General features: G+C 53.5%; 1 protein-coding gene across 15 annotated transcripts in view; it reads right to left on the reverse strand.

Moving 5' to 3' along the window:
• The window catches only part of IKZF1 (IKAROS family zinc finger 1), a 94,235-nt gene that overhangs the window by 28,627 nt on the left and 46,857 nt on the right, over positions 1-18,751 (reverse strand). For 3 of the 15 annotated variants that reach the window (XM_045089557.1, XM_045089558.1, XM_045089556.1), the window contains exon 4: positions 6,860-6,919. The exons of 7 other annotated variants lie outside the window; for them this stretch is intronic. In XM_045089557.1, coding sequence (XP_044945492.1) covers positions 6,860-6,919 — 60 coding nt within the window. Of the gene's footprint in view, positions 1-22; positions 2,692-6,859; positions 6,920-18,751 lie in introns of those variants that run through there. 5 more of the 15 variants (XM_045089562.1, XM_045089559.1, XM_045089560.1 and 2 more) reach the window with 5 other exon arrangements.

An 18,751-nucleotide genomic window follows, 5' to 3' on the forward strand; every position in this document is an offset into this window, starting at 1 on the left:
TTTGTTTCTTTGGTACACGAACCTCCTATCTCCTTTTTTAGCACCCATGATAACGGAGCGTGCCCCGGGGTGAAGCCACGATTTCCTACGGGATTTCGAGCTGCTGAAGGGTGGATGGCAGCGTCTGTGGAGGTGACAGATCTCGTTAGCATCTCAAGCGGCCAGCCCCATGCGTGAGGGCCAAGGGCTGGCATTATCCTTAAATTATCCTGCTGGGTCTGCATTCCTGATTCCATTAAAGTCACATCGAGGGCAGGGACAGGTGCTGTTTGCAGAGCTTTGTTGGTAAGAAAAATCAGAGACATTTCACGCGCATCCTTCTGACGCACAGCCTGGTGATGAACTGATGAGTCCCACCCCATAGCCACAGGAGAGGACAATGACCCTGAGCGCTAGCACTTCTCACATGGCCTCTATAGATGAAGGAGAACAGGGAGATAAATTTTGTCGAGTACAAGACACAGTGACCTAGACAGTAATTGGGACTACGAGATCTCTGATCGACATTTGGAATCTGTGAGTCTCCAGGCTTGGTCCGTGGACCAGCAGCATCAGCATCAACCGAGAACTTGTCAGAGGAGCAAATTCTCCGGGCAGCCCCAGATGCGCGGAGCAGAAGCTCTAGGGGTGGGCCCAGCGCCCTGTGTTGTCACAAGCCCCCCTCCCGGGGATTCCGACGTGGGGGCATGTCTGAGACCACGGTTTTAAATAATCAACCTAGTTAGTAACCCTCCTTTACGCAATGCTTCGATCATAAGTCAAGAGTCCAGACTCTGAAGCTGACATTCGTGCCTGGGAATGTCCGCTCCGCTTGGACTGAGATCTCGGGGGCAAGTCACACACCTTCCCTGGTTTTGGTTTTCACACTTGTCAAGGCCGGAGGGAGCAGCTGTGGCCGACCAGGGGCGCTGTGGGGACACAGTGAAAGGTCGATGAGGAGTCAGCTTAGGACAGGCACTAGGTGGGCCATGTGGGGAGGGGGCCACCACCCCAGTGACATCTGAAACACGAAGTCTGTGCCAGACACATGGCCCTTTACTTGCCCTGGGGCACTTAGCTCTCATGGGGACCCACTGAGGGGGGTCACGCTGTCATCTTGCGTCCGGGTGGAAGCTCGGGCACAGAGAGGTTGAGCCACACGAGAAGGTCACGCAGCAAGGGCAGACAGGGGAGGCCGCGCGGGCAGCCTGGCCCTGATGCCCACATTCCTAGCTGCTGGATGGCCAAGATTTTCCTTTTGCTCTCCAGGGAAACAAATAAATCAGTAAATGGGACAGCGAGTTGGCACACGGGCCAGAGCCCAGGACGGAGTGTCTCCCCTCATCAGATCCCAGTGTTACATCCAGAAAAAGGGAGTCCCCACCTGTACTTTCCTAGTAGGTCCTGAAGATCGGACCCCCCAGAGCACCCCAGAGGGGCCTAATCTCTCCCAGCTGCCAGAGAAAGGGAGCAGGTCCCACTGACATGGGGAGTACAGGACACGAGGCAGGCCAGGCGGTAGGGGTGACATCAGGCTTTCTGACCTCGGAGCTCTCTGGAGTCCGTATTCCTAGGCACGCTCCCTGTTCCTCTCCAGGGGCAAGCTCATTCTCCAGGGTCTCCTTAGCACCGGGCTCTGCACTAGAATGCTCTGGAAATAGGACCGTCCAGTTGCAAAGGCTTCTGAATGCCTTCAGCTGGGATTATTTGTAATCATCTGGTTGGTGGCTTGTTTCTTGTATCAAATGAGACCGGGGGATGGGAGGGCAGGCGGGGCCCGTGATCGTGGGTGTGAGAGGTTCTTCAGCTAGTGGCGCCGAGACACGGGTGTAGGTCCGCACACCTGCGGCTGGAGAGATGTGGGGACATGGAGAGAAACAACCTTGCCTGAAACCACCACAGCGGTAAGGCAGGTGGGTAGGGCTGTGATCCTGCCATGTGCTGTGTGGCTGTGCGCTGCTGGTGACAGTGTGGGCCCTGCCTGGTGACAGGCAGGAGGGTGGGAAAGCAGTGGGACGACTTTAAGGGTGACGGAAGCCACAGCAGGCCACCTGCAGGGGGACACGCTGCATCAGGAAGAAAAGAGGCGAGGGTAGCCTGGGGGGGCACAGCACAGTGTCCCCTTATGTATGACAGAAGCCCTCAAACCAGACCTGATTCCCATATAGTCCGACTTTCTCATTGCGATGATGCCAGGGGATAGTCGAGAACTGTTCACAGAACAAAAACAGGAGGTTCCAAAGGCACGAGAGCCTAGGAGAAGGGACCCGAGACTCTGCAGGGCCCAGGTGCAGTCTGAGGTCAATCTGCTCAGTGCCGAAGGAGGCAAGGCTCACAGGCTGGATTTCAGGGAGCTGTGCCGTGGCGGGTCTCTGAAGGAGAGAGCGCAGAGAACACCCCAGGTCACGGCGGGGGGGTTGGGGGACCACGACTGGCAGGAGCGTGACGGGGCCCCTGGAAGCAGCCTCTGCTCACGGCTCCAGGTCGGAGCCAGGACCGGACCCCGAGAGACTGAGGGCTGGGAGCTTGCTCGCACTTCGGGGACAGATTCCAGGCCGCGTTAGGGCAGGGAAGGTCTGTAGGGACCGAGGGGAAAAGGATGACAGGGAAGGGCCCGGGATCCCAGTGGGCAACCCTGTCCCCATGGGCACGCCAGAGTCAAGCACCGGCGACAGCTCTCTCAATATGGGCAGAAAGCATTCTCAGCTTAGCTTTTTTTTTTTTTTTTAAAGATTTATTTATTTGAGAGAGAGTGGGGTGAGGGGCAGAGGGAGAGGGAGAATCCCCAGCATTCCTGTCTCTGTGGACGAATGCAGAGGGGTGCTGGCCACACGGAAGACGCCATCCGAGGAGGGTGTCCCTGAAAACGGGGCATCCCCCCGGCTGAGAGGAGAACACAGGCAACAAGGTTTCAGGGCACAAACCTATCATAATAAGTCACGAACGCTGGTCTCCAAATTGTGATCTAGTGGACACAAATATCCAGTCCCCTTAAATTAAAACACACCTTTAAAAAAAAAAAACAACACAAACTCAGGACAGGGGACAGGGGAGGTATCTATGTGTGAACAAGGTTTGGGGTGTCACGGCTCAATTAGTGATGTGCCTGCAAAAAAGAGAGGCAGAAGATGCAGAAGATGATGCAATCTTAGGATCCGGCACGGGGAGGGGATCTGAGCTGCTGGCCCTGGGGCCCGGCCCTGTGTACGCCTCCTTTAAAAGGACGAGCCCAGCCTGAAAGGTTCAGAAGGAAGGAAGTCAGTGGGGGCTGAGCACACTGGGGGCTTCCATGGGGCAGGACCAGCTCGGACAAACAACTCGCAGGCAGGGAGACCAAGGCTGAACAGGAAAGCGGGCAGTCTGGGTGGTGTGGGCCCAGCAGAGGGGGGTGTGGGGGTGCCTGGGTGGGGGGCTCCTTCTGTGGCCGGGCAGGCGGCCTCTCGCTCGTGGAGCAGAGTGGGCACCTGGGAGGTTCACCCCCCGCATGTCCGTGTACACGTGTGATGGAGGACTTGGGAGACCCGTCCGACCACTGGGTTATGTTTGAATTCCACATCCCGTGGAAGTCAAAGGCACCGGCAGTTGCTTCAATAAATGAAGAGTTCAGGACAGATGACCGGCGTTGACTTAAGCCGTCTGCCTGCTGGCCAGGAGCCCAGCCAATGAGGAGGCAAGACTCCTACCCTGGTCCCTTGAGAAGAGTCAAATGGAACAGGACGAGTCCCGCTGTCCTTCAGATTTGGTCTCCTTCCAGTCCCTTCCATGAGACAGACGGTCTCCCCGTGTTTGTGTTTATGGTTGTTTGGTCTGCCCCTTGGACACTGTCTCTGAGCTAACCAGGTTCGTGCTGACGTGCTCTCCTTTCCCTGGACTCCCGAACCCCTCACCCACCCCTCTGAGCCAGAACGGCTCAGGCGGACGATGCTGTCTGTGCAATGCTAGGCTCTCCCTCCGCGTGGGGATTACACTCATCAGTATTTTGCAACTCTGTACCCCCACCACTTAGTAAAATGTCCAACTCAGCGCTGCCCTGGATTGAACGGATTAAATGCAGAACGCGAGGTGAGACTCACGCACATCTCTACCCCAGAGCGTGCCGGCTCAGGCCTACCCCTGTGGCTCTTCAGCTGGTCCCCAAGAGCGTGTGGACAGGGGCCCAATTTTAGTATTCAATAAATGTGGCCTCTATTAAGAGCAGATATCTTCAAATCTTGAGTCCAAAGCTACTTTCCTTCTCAGATGCTGTCTTACATTAGGAAAAATTGAAATATCGTTCCGTAACTTAGAGACCATCTATGTTATTAGTCATGCAGCAGACGGAAGGCAGACCCCAGACCCTGAAGGCTGGGTGGACGTCAGCTCGTACACAGTTGAGCACTCGACAGTCTGCAGAATCCAGGGACCTGAATCAACGGGGCCAGGAGGGCTCCGCTCCTGCCAAGCTTGCACAGACTCATGAATGATTAAAACATTTAAATGCACAGATAAAATGTGCCCTGCCAGTCCCCACCTGACAAATGGGTTGTGATTCTTCCCTGTTTTCCTTGCCCTTCTGGAATGTGTCTTTCTATTTACTGGTCAGGTAAACGTGTGGTCCGCAGACTGGGCTTTTCCATGGAGAAGAGATTCCGAAATTGTCCCGTAGTCCGAATTTTGGCCACGTGTGCCTCAAGCACTCCATATTTTAAACTAACAACAACAATAACAACCAAATGGGAGACAGAAATATTCCTGCCACCTGCGACTAGCAAGCCAAATGCAAAGGGAGTAAAAATATTTACCAGAGATCTTGAATGAGCGTAATTAAAATTTGAGACGAAGAGGAAATACGTATTGTGTGTGTGTGTGTGTGTGTGGCCTCTAAAACAGATTTAGGAGAAAGTTTAAGGATTTTTAAGCTAAGAAAACCACTTATAACTTTTATCATTTAAAATATAGGGGTTTTGGAGCGCTTGGGCGACTCAGTCCATTAGGTGTCCGACTCTTGGTTTCACTTCATACCATGGTCTCAAGGTCATGGGTTCAAGACCCACGTTGGGCTCCACAGCCAACAACAACACCACCTCCCCCCAAACCCCATTAAAATGTAGTATTTTTCTTGTCAAGATGCACAATTTATCCTTATTTGATACTTTAGGCCTTTAAATGAAATGAAGTCAGGGACAGAAAAGAGGAGTCTGACAGTGAAATGATTTACAAGCACATCTACATCTTCCTCAGGTACCCGGGAACACAAACTGGGATAGAGAAGGTAGTGGGGGGTCCAATGGGTTATAGTTTTACTTTTCAAGAAGGAAAACAAAGAGGCGAGGCAGAGCAAGCAGAGGCATTCTCCACCTTGCCCACCAGGTGGCGATGTTGGCCCAGGACAGCTGGGTTGCATCGCGGTGGGGGAAGTCCTAAGGTCCTCCACCTCCTGTGCGGGGGAGGGGGAGGAAGTTTACAGTCTGAGGACATGATATGGGGCGGGGAGGAAAGAGAGAGCTACGAGTACCTTGTGATTCATTTGCATAAGTATATAGACAAGCATATATCAAAACGTGCATCATCTACCTTATGAAATCTCCAAGCGGCATGGATCTTTCCACGAGTACTTCCCAGCATGCTTGCCCCCGAACCTCCCTCAGATTTAGTGATACCCTCTCAGGAAGTATTTTCTTATTCTTAAGTGCATTTGACGTCTCGACATTTGAGCTATGTGACTGTTCGTCTCAACATTAACGTGACTTCTCTGTCCTAATGCCTCCGTGTCTGCTATCATCATAGGAGTGCACACACCTCTCTATACGCACGCAGAAACACATATACATACATCCGTATCTCCCAAAAATAAACCCCAAGCTATTGTTTTCAAGTTGAATTGCAGGAGGATTAGTAAGAGAAAAATCTCGATAACTTTAATATTCTGGGAAAGCAGTCCATTTCCAGTCTGGGCTGTTCCCAAATCCTTTAGATAGCAAAGAGTTTTGATGACCAGGATGTCAGGAACTTACCTTTACCATTACTGACACCTTTCAGATTGCACCTAGATCCGTAACAGTTCCAGGATTAACAAGCACACCCTGTTTGTTGATGTTGCTTTGCCATAGGAGAGAATTTACTAATGCAGGCTTCAAAGGCTTTGCTCCTAAGGGGTCAGGGGTCCAACCTGGGCTACTTTAAATATTTTTAAAGCATTTTTAAAAAGCACACTCCATTCCTTAAAATACTCCCTCAAAGTTGCTGCTCTGTTCTATCTATGGTTTATCATCTCTCAATACCTAAAAATGAAATTAACATCTGCTTTTGGTTTAACAGCTCAGAGCAGGACTGTCCTGAGGACACAGAATACTAAGTGTGTCTGCTTGGGCAGCGAGGCGCCGCACCGCAGGCTAACGGCCCCGAAGCCCTGGGATGTTTCTCTTCTCGGTTCTGAAATTAACAGTTTAGAGCAACGGAGGGAGAGGCTGTCTCTTCCTCCCACAGACTTGTAGAAGTCATCGTGCACACACGTTGGGCTGTTTCGTGGCGACAGGAAGTCTGGCCATTTTATCATCATACTCACTCGAAAGGAGATACTCGTCACGTTAATGGCAGAACAGTTGACTAGCATTTGCGGAGTAACAATTCTAGTATTCCTTCTGCCCCTATTACTCGTCCAGAAGGCGTGGCCCATGGTCTAATCTTCCAATGGTCTGAAATGTTACATGTGCACCTTCTCGTATCAGTGATGCCCCAGATGACAGATGTGTAATGAACGGGATGGGGGTTATTTACCTCATTTTTTTCAAGTATGAAGGTGGGTGATGAAGAATCATGCATTTATATGATATTTGCACGATGGAAACTGAGTATGAAATGAATACATGTTTCTGTTTCTGGAAGCAAGGCATATACTTACGAGAGAAAGATTTGGGAATTAGTGCATGAAAATCCCTAAAGCCATCGGCCCCATATACAACTGCAATAAAGAAGGAGAAAAGAAAGCTGGCTTTTGATAATGTTCATGAGACACAGTAAGCATTTAAAAGAAAGGTTATTCTTTTTTAATAAAGGAGGTGTTATTGCTCAAAACCATTAGTTAACTACTAATCTGCTATGGTCAGCCTTTGTACAGGCGCCTGAAAGGTAACCAGGAGATGCTCAGAAACAGGGCTGTGACTCCAGATTTCTGAGCTTATGCACGTTATCTATGACACCCGCTATGCTACACATCTTGGGGGCTGCAACCAAGAACACATCCTAGAACCATGAGGAACTTTTCAGCAGAATCAGTACACATGGACCCCAGACCTGAGCATCACATCCGGGAGAGCACATATCTTCACAAACGCTGTGTGTTTCTTGCTGGGCTGAATGCATAGCAAAGGCCCTTCATTCATCTTTTCAACGTTTCTTAGAAAGTGTTCATAGAAAATGAGAAACGTCACACGACACATTGGGTGGGGGAAAATTAGTGTTTTCCCCTACCTCAAAAAGAGCTATCAATTTCTGTGGGTATTCCTTATCAGCTGCTTTTATAAATGTTATCAGTGCCTCAAATCTTCAAGTTCTTGTTCTGTTTTTCTAGGTCAGAGCTTCCCACCGTGTGTCTGTGTCTGAAGGGTTAGCTGAGGCCACCCACGTGCAGACACGTGTGGACACATACACGCAGTTTGCTCTCCAATGGCGGCATCCCAATGTCTATCGGGAGTTGTGAGCCCAGCGAGGCTGCTAGATTAAACTTGCTGGGTCGCCCGCTGGATTACAGAGGAAAGACTGCATGGTGTCATGCAGGGGACAGACTTACCTGACTACGGACCCTCCCTATTGTCCCAGGAAACACTTATTAAAATAATGGGATACTGGGCCAAGCTTTTCCTTGAAGTGACCACCTTAATTATTTCCTGACAAACCCTCAGTCTTCCTTACTGATGCTGTCCCTTGACAGTCCGAATCTAACAGAGACTGTCACTATCCTGTGCCCCACCCGCAGCGGCTTGCCCAGGGGCACCTGTGCTCAGTGTCTGCAGCCGCCCGTGAAATGATGCCAGTTTTACAGGTGAGCTTGGCACTGAGCTCTGACCCTTCAGGTCAATTTTTCCAACCCCAGTCTCTCTGTGCACAGGGGTGGGCCCATCTCAGATGATGGGAGAAAAGGCAAAGTCTCGCCTTTTAAAAATGGGGGCATTCCAATAGGCAATCTAAGACTCTGATTAAATTTTTAATCAGATACCACCACATGCCCCGAGATGCTGCTCAGATGGGACAGGAAGGTCAGTTTTCCTGGCTGTCCCCTCAGCTCCACAGGCCACAGCTTGTGCGTCCCGTGGTGGTGGTCAGAGGTGTTCGCAGTCACCAGTAACTTACGGGTATAGGAGCAAAGGGACTTAAAAGATACACTATGTACAGAGTGTCTGATGGTGGAAAAGAGACTTATATAGGGCTTTGAGTCCTCCAAGCCCTGAAATACAGAATTCCCTCACAGTACCTCATTAGACATTCAGTGTTCATCGTTCTCAAGAGGACCCACTCCATGCCTAATATAATTCAAACTTTTTGAATTTTGTCCTTCATCTTTGATTCCCTAGAATGGACAAAAAGCTTAAAAAACCAAACTCGGCTGTAGTTACAGAGTTGTTCTACTTTCCCTTAAGAAAGCAGCGCTGCTGGGAATTCAGTCTTGGTCCTGCCCCACACACGTTCATGCACAACCAGATTCTCAGACTGGAAGAACAGGGCATTCTTACGGATGGTAATTACAGCCAACAGAAAAGCGTGAAACTCACCCTATTCTGTTCTGTCCAGTTTCATCTACTTCTGTCCTGTCTGGTTCCTTCTGGTCCTATCCTATCCTGTCAGCTCCTGTCCAGTTCTGTCCAGTCCTGTGCCATCCCAACCTATCTGGTCCTGTCCTGTCCAGTTCTGTCTATTTCTGTCCTGTCTTATCTGGTCTGGTCCTGTCCTATCTGGTCTGGTCCTGTCTGGTCCTATCCTGTCCAGTTCAGTCTGCTTCTGTCCTGTCCAGTTCTGTGGTCCTGTCCTGTCCAGCTCCGTCCGGTTCTGGCTTATCCTATCCAGTCTGGTCCTATTCTATCCTATTCTATCTGGTCCTGTCCTGACTGGTTCTCTCTGGTCAGGTCCTGTCCAATCCAGTTCTGTCTGGCCCTGTACAGTCCTTCCTGCCTGGTCCTCCTTTTGTCTACTTTTGTCTCATCGAAGGCATTCACGGGGAGTCTGTAAATGCCAGGTATCTGCAAAGAACTTTCCATAAGCCAGGTATCTGCAAAGAACTTTCCATAAGCTGCCTTCAGTCTTCTCCATGGTCCCAGAGGCAGGAACGACCACCAGTTTACCAAGGAGGAGACTGGGGCTCCCAGAAAGTTCTGGAATTTGTCCTCCTGGTGGTTAGCATGGCAGGTTCAACCTGACGGTCAGTGTTCCAAACACACACTCTCCCCGTGCAGGAAGGACCTCTGAGGAGCGGGTGTTCCCTGGCATGGTGCTTCAGAGGCATCAGGAGGGTGTTAGTGGCACTGCGCGCACGCTCCCTCCCGCATGGGGCCCACAACGTGTTTCCCAACAGATTCCATGAGATGTGATGCCCCGCAAGAGGGGAGGACTTAGCTGCCAGCGAGTTAGAAAGCGTGGCCGCTGGCTCTGCCCTCCGTGCGGCTATCCCTGCCCCAGCTCACGTGGGTCCCCTGGGACACTGGGTGACCCCCCACAGTGTCTCACAAGTCCCCGTCTCACAGTGAGCCCGCTGCTCCAGGGCTCGCGCCATCTGACGCAGCTCACGTGCTTCTGGTGAACCCTCCGGTGGGCCACAGAACCCTTCCTCGTGCTCGTGTGAGGAGAGGTTTGCAGGTGCAGACCGGCCCCGTCCCTTAGCACAATCCTGCCTGGAAGCCCAAGACTCGAGGCAAAACTTCCCCTCTTGCTGGGGCTAGATGCCACCCCATGGGAACAGAGAAGTGATGCTTCCCTGAGGGGCTTTCAGGCTTGTGTTCCGTCCTTTAGTCCACCCCACCCCAAACTTTAGGCCATGGTTTTACGAAAGGGCACAAATAGAAAAGGATTAGATGTCTCTTAAGTTTCCCGAACACCATGAAATGCGTTCTTCTTCTCAAGGACAAATTGAGCTCATTGGGTAGGAATTTTTGTGGGCCAAATGGCCACAAACATCATCAAAGAAAATGCTGTCAGTGGCTCAGATTCTGAGTTCTATTCAGACCGCCCCCTTGAAGAACATTCTGGAAAAAGGATGACATGCCCACGAACCGCACTTGTCCGTTTGCATTCAGTCGTGCACGTGAGTCTCTCACGCTGTCCTCCCCTTAGGGAGACATGAAAACAGACCGGAGACTCTCAAAACAGGAGGAGGAAGTCTGCTCCACTTTCAAGTCAAAGAAGGATACTGATGGTTTTCTGGGGAGAGTCAACGTGTATAGATTCGTGGTTAGGAGAAGTTAGAAATATGCTGGGGTCTGATTTTTATACACAGTCTTCAGATCACATTAGCCTGTTGGGCCTGGTCAGATCATTAGTGTCCGGTTAACTCCTGTAAGGATGGTCTGCAGGGAACATTCAAGGCTTACAGATTTGGCATTTCATGACTGGCACCCGAACCCTGTCCAGAGGCCAGCGACAAGGTCCCCTGATTGGGACAGTAAAGAAAGGCCAAGGACAGGACGAGTGACCGTCACCAGAGCACAAACCCCGTGCCTGCACTCCTGCTAGGGAACGCGTTAAGCTGCATGGTTCATCTGCAAATCCAGCTTCTCGTGGAATTCTCCCAAACCTACACATTCCTGGGGTGGCTATTTGCTCTTAACCCATCCTCGACATTGCCCAGGAAGGACAGTGCCAGCAAATGTCTCCTGATGGCTCCTTCCTGGAAGGCGTTGTTGCTCCAGGCTCCTCGGAGAGGCAAATTTAGAGACTGACCCCCAGTCACAGAGCCGGGGAGCGCTGGGGTCAGCTCTTGTACCTGGACTGAGTCAGTGCTAAGCTGCTCCTTCCAGGACACACTGAGCTTCTCACCCCAGCTCCTTTCCAGGCTCCGGGGGCTCTACTGTGCAGGTTACGGTGTCTCCCTCAGCCCAGTACTCTGCATGGCCCCAGCCGAATGCCACGCATGGAGGGGCACACAAAATGTTTGTAGAAACAGGCAGCAGATGTGTGCCAGGGCCTCTGGCTGTGGGAGCTCACCTGGGCGCTGTCACCACCCGAATCCCCCAGATCTGAGCTCCAGGACTTTCTGCAGAGCCACCCGTCCTTCCTCCATCCCACCGGCACCAATGGCACTTGTGTCTGGAGCCCCGGAGCTCGAACCCGTACGGGCCCCCCCTCCACCCTGGACTTTCCCACAGCCGACTTCTGATCCGACAGACCTTCTCAAGCTTCCTGCTTTCCAGTCACATCGCTCCCCAACACCGCCACCCAGCCGAGGCTGCCTTGGCCCGCGCCACATCCTGCCAGGGCTTCCTGGCCGCCCCCGCCCCCTGGCACACTGGTGGGGACACATCCTGTGGACCTTGCCTTCGGGCTACCTTTCATTGGTCTTGCCCCCTGCTCTAAGATGGTCATGCCAAAGGCTGCCTTCCTCAGTTCATGTCCACTCCCAAAGTTCCCACTGGCTGGCACTGTTACTGGGAGCCCCAGACCACAAGGCCTGGGTTTGAGTCCTTCCAGGACTGGTCTGCGAGGACAGTGACCTTCTCAACAGGTCATCTGGCTCAGATAATAAAGTGCATGAGCTTTACAGAAGAATGTAAGAAAAAGCAAACTCACCAAGTGCACCTTATACCCTCCAGCTTTGATTCAGCTGTGCAGATCATTATTTCCTAACGAAGCCTCCGCCCCCATAGGAACATGGTCGCCTCTTGGAGCCCTGGCCATCCCCACGTTCTGCAGGGCTGGATATCCCTCCTCCCCTCTCCCATCCTTGTGATGCACACCCCAAAGCCGGCTCTCTCTCGGGCCATCTCCAGCCCAGAATGGTTGTGGCACGTGCCCTGTTCTGGACTGGATGTGGACCAGAGCCCAATTCCACGCTCCGCGGAAGAGGCTGCATGTGCTGGCTTCCCTCTTCCCCCTTCCCCTCCTCCTGCGCATTGCCCAGAACATGTGAGGTGCTCAGGAGAGAACTGCTGGGTCCTCAGCCTTTCCTACTACTTTCTGAAGACACCTGTCGGGTCTGAACATTTTCAGAAGCTCATTCACATCCAACACAGAGTTGCCAAATACGCAGCAGAAAGAACTTGAATTTCCTCTGTTGGCAGAGACTGAGGCTCCCAAGAAACGGGGGGCTTGTGGAGCCAGTTAGGAACGGGGAGAATCGCTCTTGCCGGTTTCCACTCGGGGCAAGACCTGACTGTAGTCCGTCTACACTGAGCACACACGGACTAACTTTCAGTCTGAATGGGTCCCCTGGCCTGTGTCTCGTCCCCTTACGGGAAGACAGGGCAGCTTCTGAAGAGTGGGGTGCGGCGAATTTTGGGTCGAGGCGTGGTTGGCATCGGCTCCACGTCCCCTCAGCTGTGTGGACTGAGTGGCCCGGGGCCACCCACTCTGAGCCTGTTCTCCGCCACGTGAGAACAGTCGTCAGGTTTACGTGAAGACTCAGGCCCTTGGTGTGCTGAAACTTTTTTTTCCTTAATGGAAAAGCACAGACAGATAAACACCCGCCCTGTCAGCAAAGACCTCCGGGCCTATGGGCTCAGCTGCAGCCCACTAACAGTAACTGAATTTTCTAAATGGGGGGAAAAACCTAAGGAGAATGCTTTGTGGGATCACGGGCTGTGACAAGCCAAACACGTCCTCGGGGAAACTGCTGTTGGCACCGTGACCCCTGCGTCCACGCAGGCTTCCCTTTGGCCCCGAATATTCCTGCTTGGCCCTCCCCTCCATTTGGGAATTACGCTGATGGGGTTTCAGGCAACCCGCCAAGGATGTGCGACAATTTTGGTTGCTTGAACTGGGCTTTGACAAAGATGGCTAAAGTCAACTTGGCTTTACTTCAAACTCCAGCTGTCAGATCTGCCTTCCAGAGCAGACAGGGCACAGGGCTCAGCGAGAGCCCCGGGAACAGACGAAAACCTGGTTCCGACCTTCTCTCTCTTGAGGCAGCAGCTGGGCACCTACTCTATTTTTGTCTGTTTTATTAGTCCCCTTGTCACGTCTTACAGTGAACTAAGGGGCAGAGCAAAAGTTCTGAGGTACAGGACTTTATTTAGAAAGGGAAATTTAGGGAGGGGATTTAGAAAGGGAAGGGCAGTAAGTGAAGGGTTTCCTTCTGAAGGGTACAAGTAAGAAAGCAGCAGGCTGAAAAATGAGGATTCCATTTACGGAATTATCCTTGGAAGACAACACTTTGGTGTCATTTGTGGCCACTTGTAACCCCCCCCCCCCCCGCAGTTCATCACAACTTGGGGTGAGACACCCTGCAGATTAAAGAACAGGGTGAGGAACAGTTTCTGACTCTTAGTCCTACTCTTCTTCTTCTTTTTTTTTTTTTTTAAATTAATGAAAAGTTACCCTTTTTTGGCGGGGCGTAAAAGTAAGATTTGCCTGCACTACAGATGACAAGCATACGGAAGTAGCAAGTCAAGATTTTTGGAAATGCACCTCCCAACCCCTGTAAATCTAAAGAAGTCATGCGAGGGAGAACACGGGGAATGATACTAAAATCAATAATAAAAACAGAGGAACAGAGAGTAATTCAAGCTTTAAAAAGAGAGAAGAGACGTTTGCAGACACAGAATCAGGCCTGGAGGAAATGAAGTTGGCTGGAGAAATGCACAAGTCAGGGTGAGGTCCGGGGCGGCGGGGGGCAGGGGGTAGGGGGCGGACGAGCGGGGTGAAGCCCTGGGCAGAAGGGACAGCGTGCGTGTCCTCTTCCTTTCCACATCTCGTCCCAGGGAGGGGCACTTGTGCCGGGGCACACAGGCGCCAACAGCAAAGGAGGGACATTCTACAAAGTGATGGTGGCTACGGGCAGGGGTGGCCGCCCAGGTGTGTCCGTGGCCCGTGGCTGTGAGTGCAGGGCCACCTTGCCATCAGACCCTGCAAGGGCAGTGCCGTGCTCTGCCTGTGCACAGGGCAGGGCTCACTTCCAACACCCAGAGGAGGGGCGTGGGACCCACTGCTCGCCAGCATCCCGGGCGTCGGCAACTTGGGCAGCCGCGAAGCCAGGCACTGGCGGCCGTTGGTGCTGCACTCCTGCCTCAGATGTGGTTTTCCCGCAGGCACATTCGTGCTGAAACAACCGGCCAAGCCCTTGCTGCCAAGGGCAAGGGAGTGTGGCAAAATGCGGCACGGAAGAGGAAAGGAAGTATTGCAACCTGTTGTTACACCTGCCGGTTCTCCAGAGTGGGGGCGCGCCGGCCTGCGATGCATGGGGAGGCCCGGGAGACGGTGTTCCTGGAAAATGGGGAAGGGCTGAGAATGACAAAACCAGCTCTGTCACCAGCCTCCGGGGACAGGGGCGGAGCAGACACGGCTCCTGTCCAGGCTGGGCAAACGCTCTGGGCCATTCGCTCCCTTCCCCACGGCTGGCACCGTGTCAAGCCCCAAAGATTCCAGGAGCCCAGGCCCTGCTTCAGGGAGTCCACAGATAAAGTAATCTCCCCCAGGACAGGCAGAGGGTGGCTCCCCGGCTGTCCCTCCCTTCCAGAAGCTCTGAGGAGTCCCTGCCAGAATTCCAAGCAAAACATGACTCAGCAAAGGCCGAGCAGGGTCAGGAAGAACAGCCCGGGTGCCCACCTGGGTCCTTGAGCCCAGAGGGTCCGGAGCAGGGGCTCTGGCTTTGGGTGGGCACTGATCCTTGAGGGAAGTGTTCGCTGAATTTGTCTGTCCTCTGAGGCCGCAGCTGCCTTCCCAGGCTGCAGGGGCCACAAGGCCCTCACTCCTGCCTTTCCCAATTCTTCCTGCTTCTGCCCCACAAGCACATGCGGCAGGCAGGAGGGAGCTGGGGTTCGGGGTGTGGGCAGGAAAGAGCAGGAAGCGCAAGACCCCTTCCTCTTGCGCGGAGGAAGACGGGGCTGAGGGCCTGAGGGGCGGCTGGGGCTGAGGCCTGTGGGTGCAGTGGATGCATCTGGCCCGCGTCCCAGGGAGCATGTGAGTGTGTGTGCACACGCACCCACGTGTAAACGGCACAGAGATCACTCTTCCCGTGCAGGTGTCTCCCGAGGGCAGCTCAGGAAAAGAGGCTCGAAGCTAGAGAACCTGCTGCTCACGGTGCCTTTCACGGTTGGAGACAGCAACGTGGTGACCGGGACAGGGAGGCGGGAGCCCCTCGCTCTGAGCACCAGATGAGCCCCGCATTCCTGGGGGCACCTTCCCTCCCCAGCCCAGGGAGCCAGCCCGGACAGGAGCCCAGGCGCCAGACTCCGGCCCCCACTGCTGGGAAGTTACACATCTCCTGCTCCCTCCCCTTCTCAACTGGCAAGGACCTGATGGCAGGACCGCCCTGTCCCCAGCTGACACGGAGGCTGCCGGGACACCTGGCTACGTCAAACTCTTCGGAACTAGCGTTAACGAACTGCTCACCTCGAAATGCTCCTACGGGATTCCTTAACCGCCCGTCCCTCCTTCCCCTTCTTGTTCTCTCTCGTGATTTCCAAACTTAGCTCTAGGCTTCCCAACTGCTAAGCATATGGTGCTTTGTCAACACTCATGAGGAAGCTCCGGGATCTCATTACGAGTGCTGGCTCCAGGGCTGGGGTTCGGACCACCGAACGGGGTGATGGAAGGAAGGGGCTTCGGGAAGGACCTGCCCCCCGCCTCCTTCCCCCTCCTGGAGGCTCTGGAGCTTGAGAGCCCCTCAGAGCCTCAGCAAATCTCCCTCCTCTCCCAGGTGACACTGGGATCCAATGGCTGTCCTGTCCCCACACATCTGGGATGGGTAGGAAGCCCCCCAAGCAGAGCGGCCCGCCCGCTGGACCAGAGCCTCTGCTGCGGGCCCCACAGCTTCCGACTGGGACTCACTCATGACTCAACATCCTCCGCTTCCCAGCACCTCTGTCAAGACTGCACATCTTTCGGGAAGAACCTTCAAATATCACGCTTTTTTTCCTGGTAGATGTCAGCAGCTTCTCAGGACTCGAGAAGCTCAGAAAGTCCTGTCCTTCTCTTCAGCACCGTTTCTTTGAAATGAGGGAGGTTCTTTTCTTCCTTTTCCCCAGTCTCTGTCGCTGTATGATTCAACTCTGTTTACTGGGAAGCACAGGAGAAGGACCAGGGCAGGCCACGCCTCCTTCCATCCAGAATCCAGGTGACGCCAAACCAGCAAGGTCAGCGTCAAGGTCGCCTGGCCCCAGTAGCAGCCGCCACACGTGGCCTGTGAGGGGCTACTGGGCGCCGGCCACCACGGGAAATGCTTTCCATACACCAGTGCCCCATTCTTGGAGGAGCCCTGTGAGGCCACTCTGACCCCAGCTTACAAAGGAGGCAAAGACGGCTGGAGAGGTCAGCGGCTGCCCCAGGCCACCTGCTGGGACGGAGTGAAACAGGGACTTGAACCCGTGCTCTTCACCCCTTAGCTCATCTTTGTCCGTTCAGGCCTGCCCCATACGCCCATCCAGTTGGAAAGACAAACAACACAGAGGTGATGGGAAGAGAATTTTGCCGCAGGTGGGCGGCCCGGAATTCCTCTGGATGTCTCGGTCGGGCAAAGCCGACCTCTGCCAGCACCCCCATTCTAGTCGCTTGTGAGTTAGTGAGATGAGGCCCCTTGATTGAGTCACACTGCACAGCCTCCCAGGAGTGGTTTACCCAGGAGTGGTTTACGTTCCAGGTACCGCACACGAAACCCAGCCCTGCCTCCGGGAAGCGCGGGGGGAGAGGAAGTCCTCATTCCCGGGGGGCTGCATGGTGGGCCGGTGCCACAGGGCCCGGCTTCCTCAAAGGGCAGCATTCGCAGTGAGCAGCGGGGCCGGGGGAGATCTCTGGGACGATCACTGCAGACGAGGCGGTATGGGTGGTGGGTGACCATCCCCACCGCTCGGACCCTGGGGCTGCCGCGGGGGCCGAGGTCTCTGGAAGCCGGAATGACGTCCGAGGCCCCTGCTCAGAGGGTCCGTGGTGGGAAGAGGGGTCATGTGTCGAAATGGGGGTGGTCGAGAAGACGTGGAGGACGCTATCCCCATACCCCACACCCAACAGACAGAAACGGGAAAGCTGGGGGCCAGCAGGGTGGTCTGGGGGAGAGCAGTCTCATTGGCCTGGACTCGGGCTGGGACAGACCGCCGGCTCCCGTGCCCCTGCACCCCCCACGCCCCTCCCCACAGCCCCTTGTGGCCCCTGCTGCCCTGTGAGGCTCGGGCCCTTCTGGAATTAGGCCACAGATGGGAAACTCCAGGTTCTAAGAAAAAGCATCCCAGCTCTTGCCAGCCCTTGGGTTTCCAGAGACCCCAACTTCTGCATTCCAGCCCCGCGCCACACCACCTAACCTCCTCCTCCCGTGGCCCCATCCAGATGCCGCCAGCAGGCAGGGCCCAGAGCACGATTGTGACACAGTGGCATGTGTCATATTGTAACTGGGTGTCCACATCCTCCTGCCCAAATTGTAACAGCCTAGAAGAGGAACCAGGGCCTGGAGTGAAATACAGGAATGCAGGGAAAGAGGAAGCTGCCGCCAGACGCCAGCCCAACCGAAATGCGGAGAATTATGGAGAAGTGATAGAAAGGGAAGCAAGAGTAGGGAATTGCATTCGGTGGCTTGGCTCAGTGCACATGCAGGCATAGACACACACTCACATATACTCCCCCACACTCTGATACATGCACACGCAGGCCCAGACACACACAGACACAGACTCACACACTCACACATACTCCCCCACACTCTGATACATGCTCACACATACACTCACACGCACACTCACACAGTCTCAGACGCACAGATCCATGCCTTTAGACACACGGACACGTACACTTACTTAAACACAGACACACAAAGACACACTTTCATACGCACAGACACATGCTCAGAGACACATATCATACACAGACATACACACACACTCACACTCTCACACATACAAACACATGCTCTCACACACACACACATACACACACTCGCAGATTCACACAGAGACACATCCTCACACACACACCTTTACACGGAGACAGACCCTCACACATAGATGGTCACATGCACACACTCACACACACAGACCCCCACCACACACACTTATACACAAGCACAGACACACACACACACACAGACTCTCACACAGACACAGTCACATGTACATACATACTCATATACACCCACAGAGAGAGACACTCATACACATACGCACATACACACAGACATATACATACACACCTATGCACAGATATAAGCTCTTACACACACAGCCACTCACTATACAGACACAAACACATCACACATACACACAGATACCCACACTCATAGTCTCACATACACAGACACACACTCACAACACATACTTATGCACACATTCAGATATACACACTCACATGCACATATACACTTACGCACCCACACATACACACACACATACACACACTGGTTCACATATACACAGTTGCACTCTCATACACGCATGCACACTCACACACACTCACAAGCCTTTCTTGCATCTAAACTGGACTTCTACGAGACAAGGCTCTCCCAGTTCTTAGCCCCAGAGGCAGGGACCAGTCAGGCCTGCGGTCCTGCTGTCTGAGGACGCCCAGTCCAAGCTTCCTCTGTGCGACTGTCCTAAACGGTACGAGATGCAGAAATTCCTAACAATTGTAGGAGGCTGTTCTGTCATTTTCCTCTTCCATTTAAACAGTCAGA

Source organism: Mustela putorius, unplaced genomic scaffold (assembly GCF_011764305.1).
Source record: "Mustela putorius furo isolate JIRA1106 unplaced genomic scaffold, ASM1176430v1.1 tig00003845_pilon_pilon_pilon, whole genome shotgun sequence".
NCBI classification, from domain to species: Eukaryota; Metazoa; Chordata; class Mammalia; order Carnivora; family Mustelidae; genus Mustela; species Mustela putorius.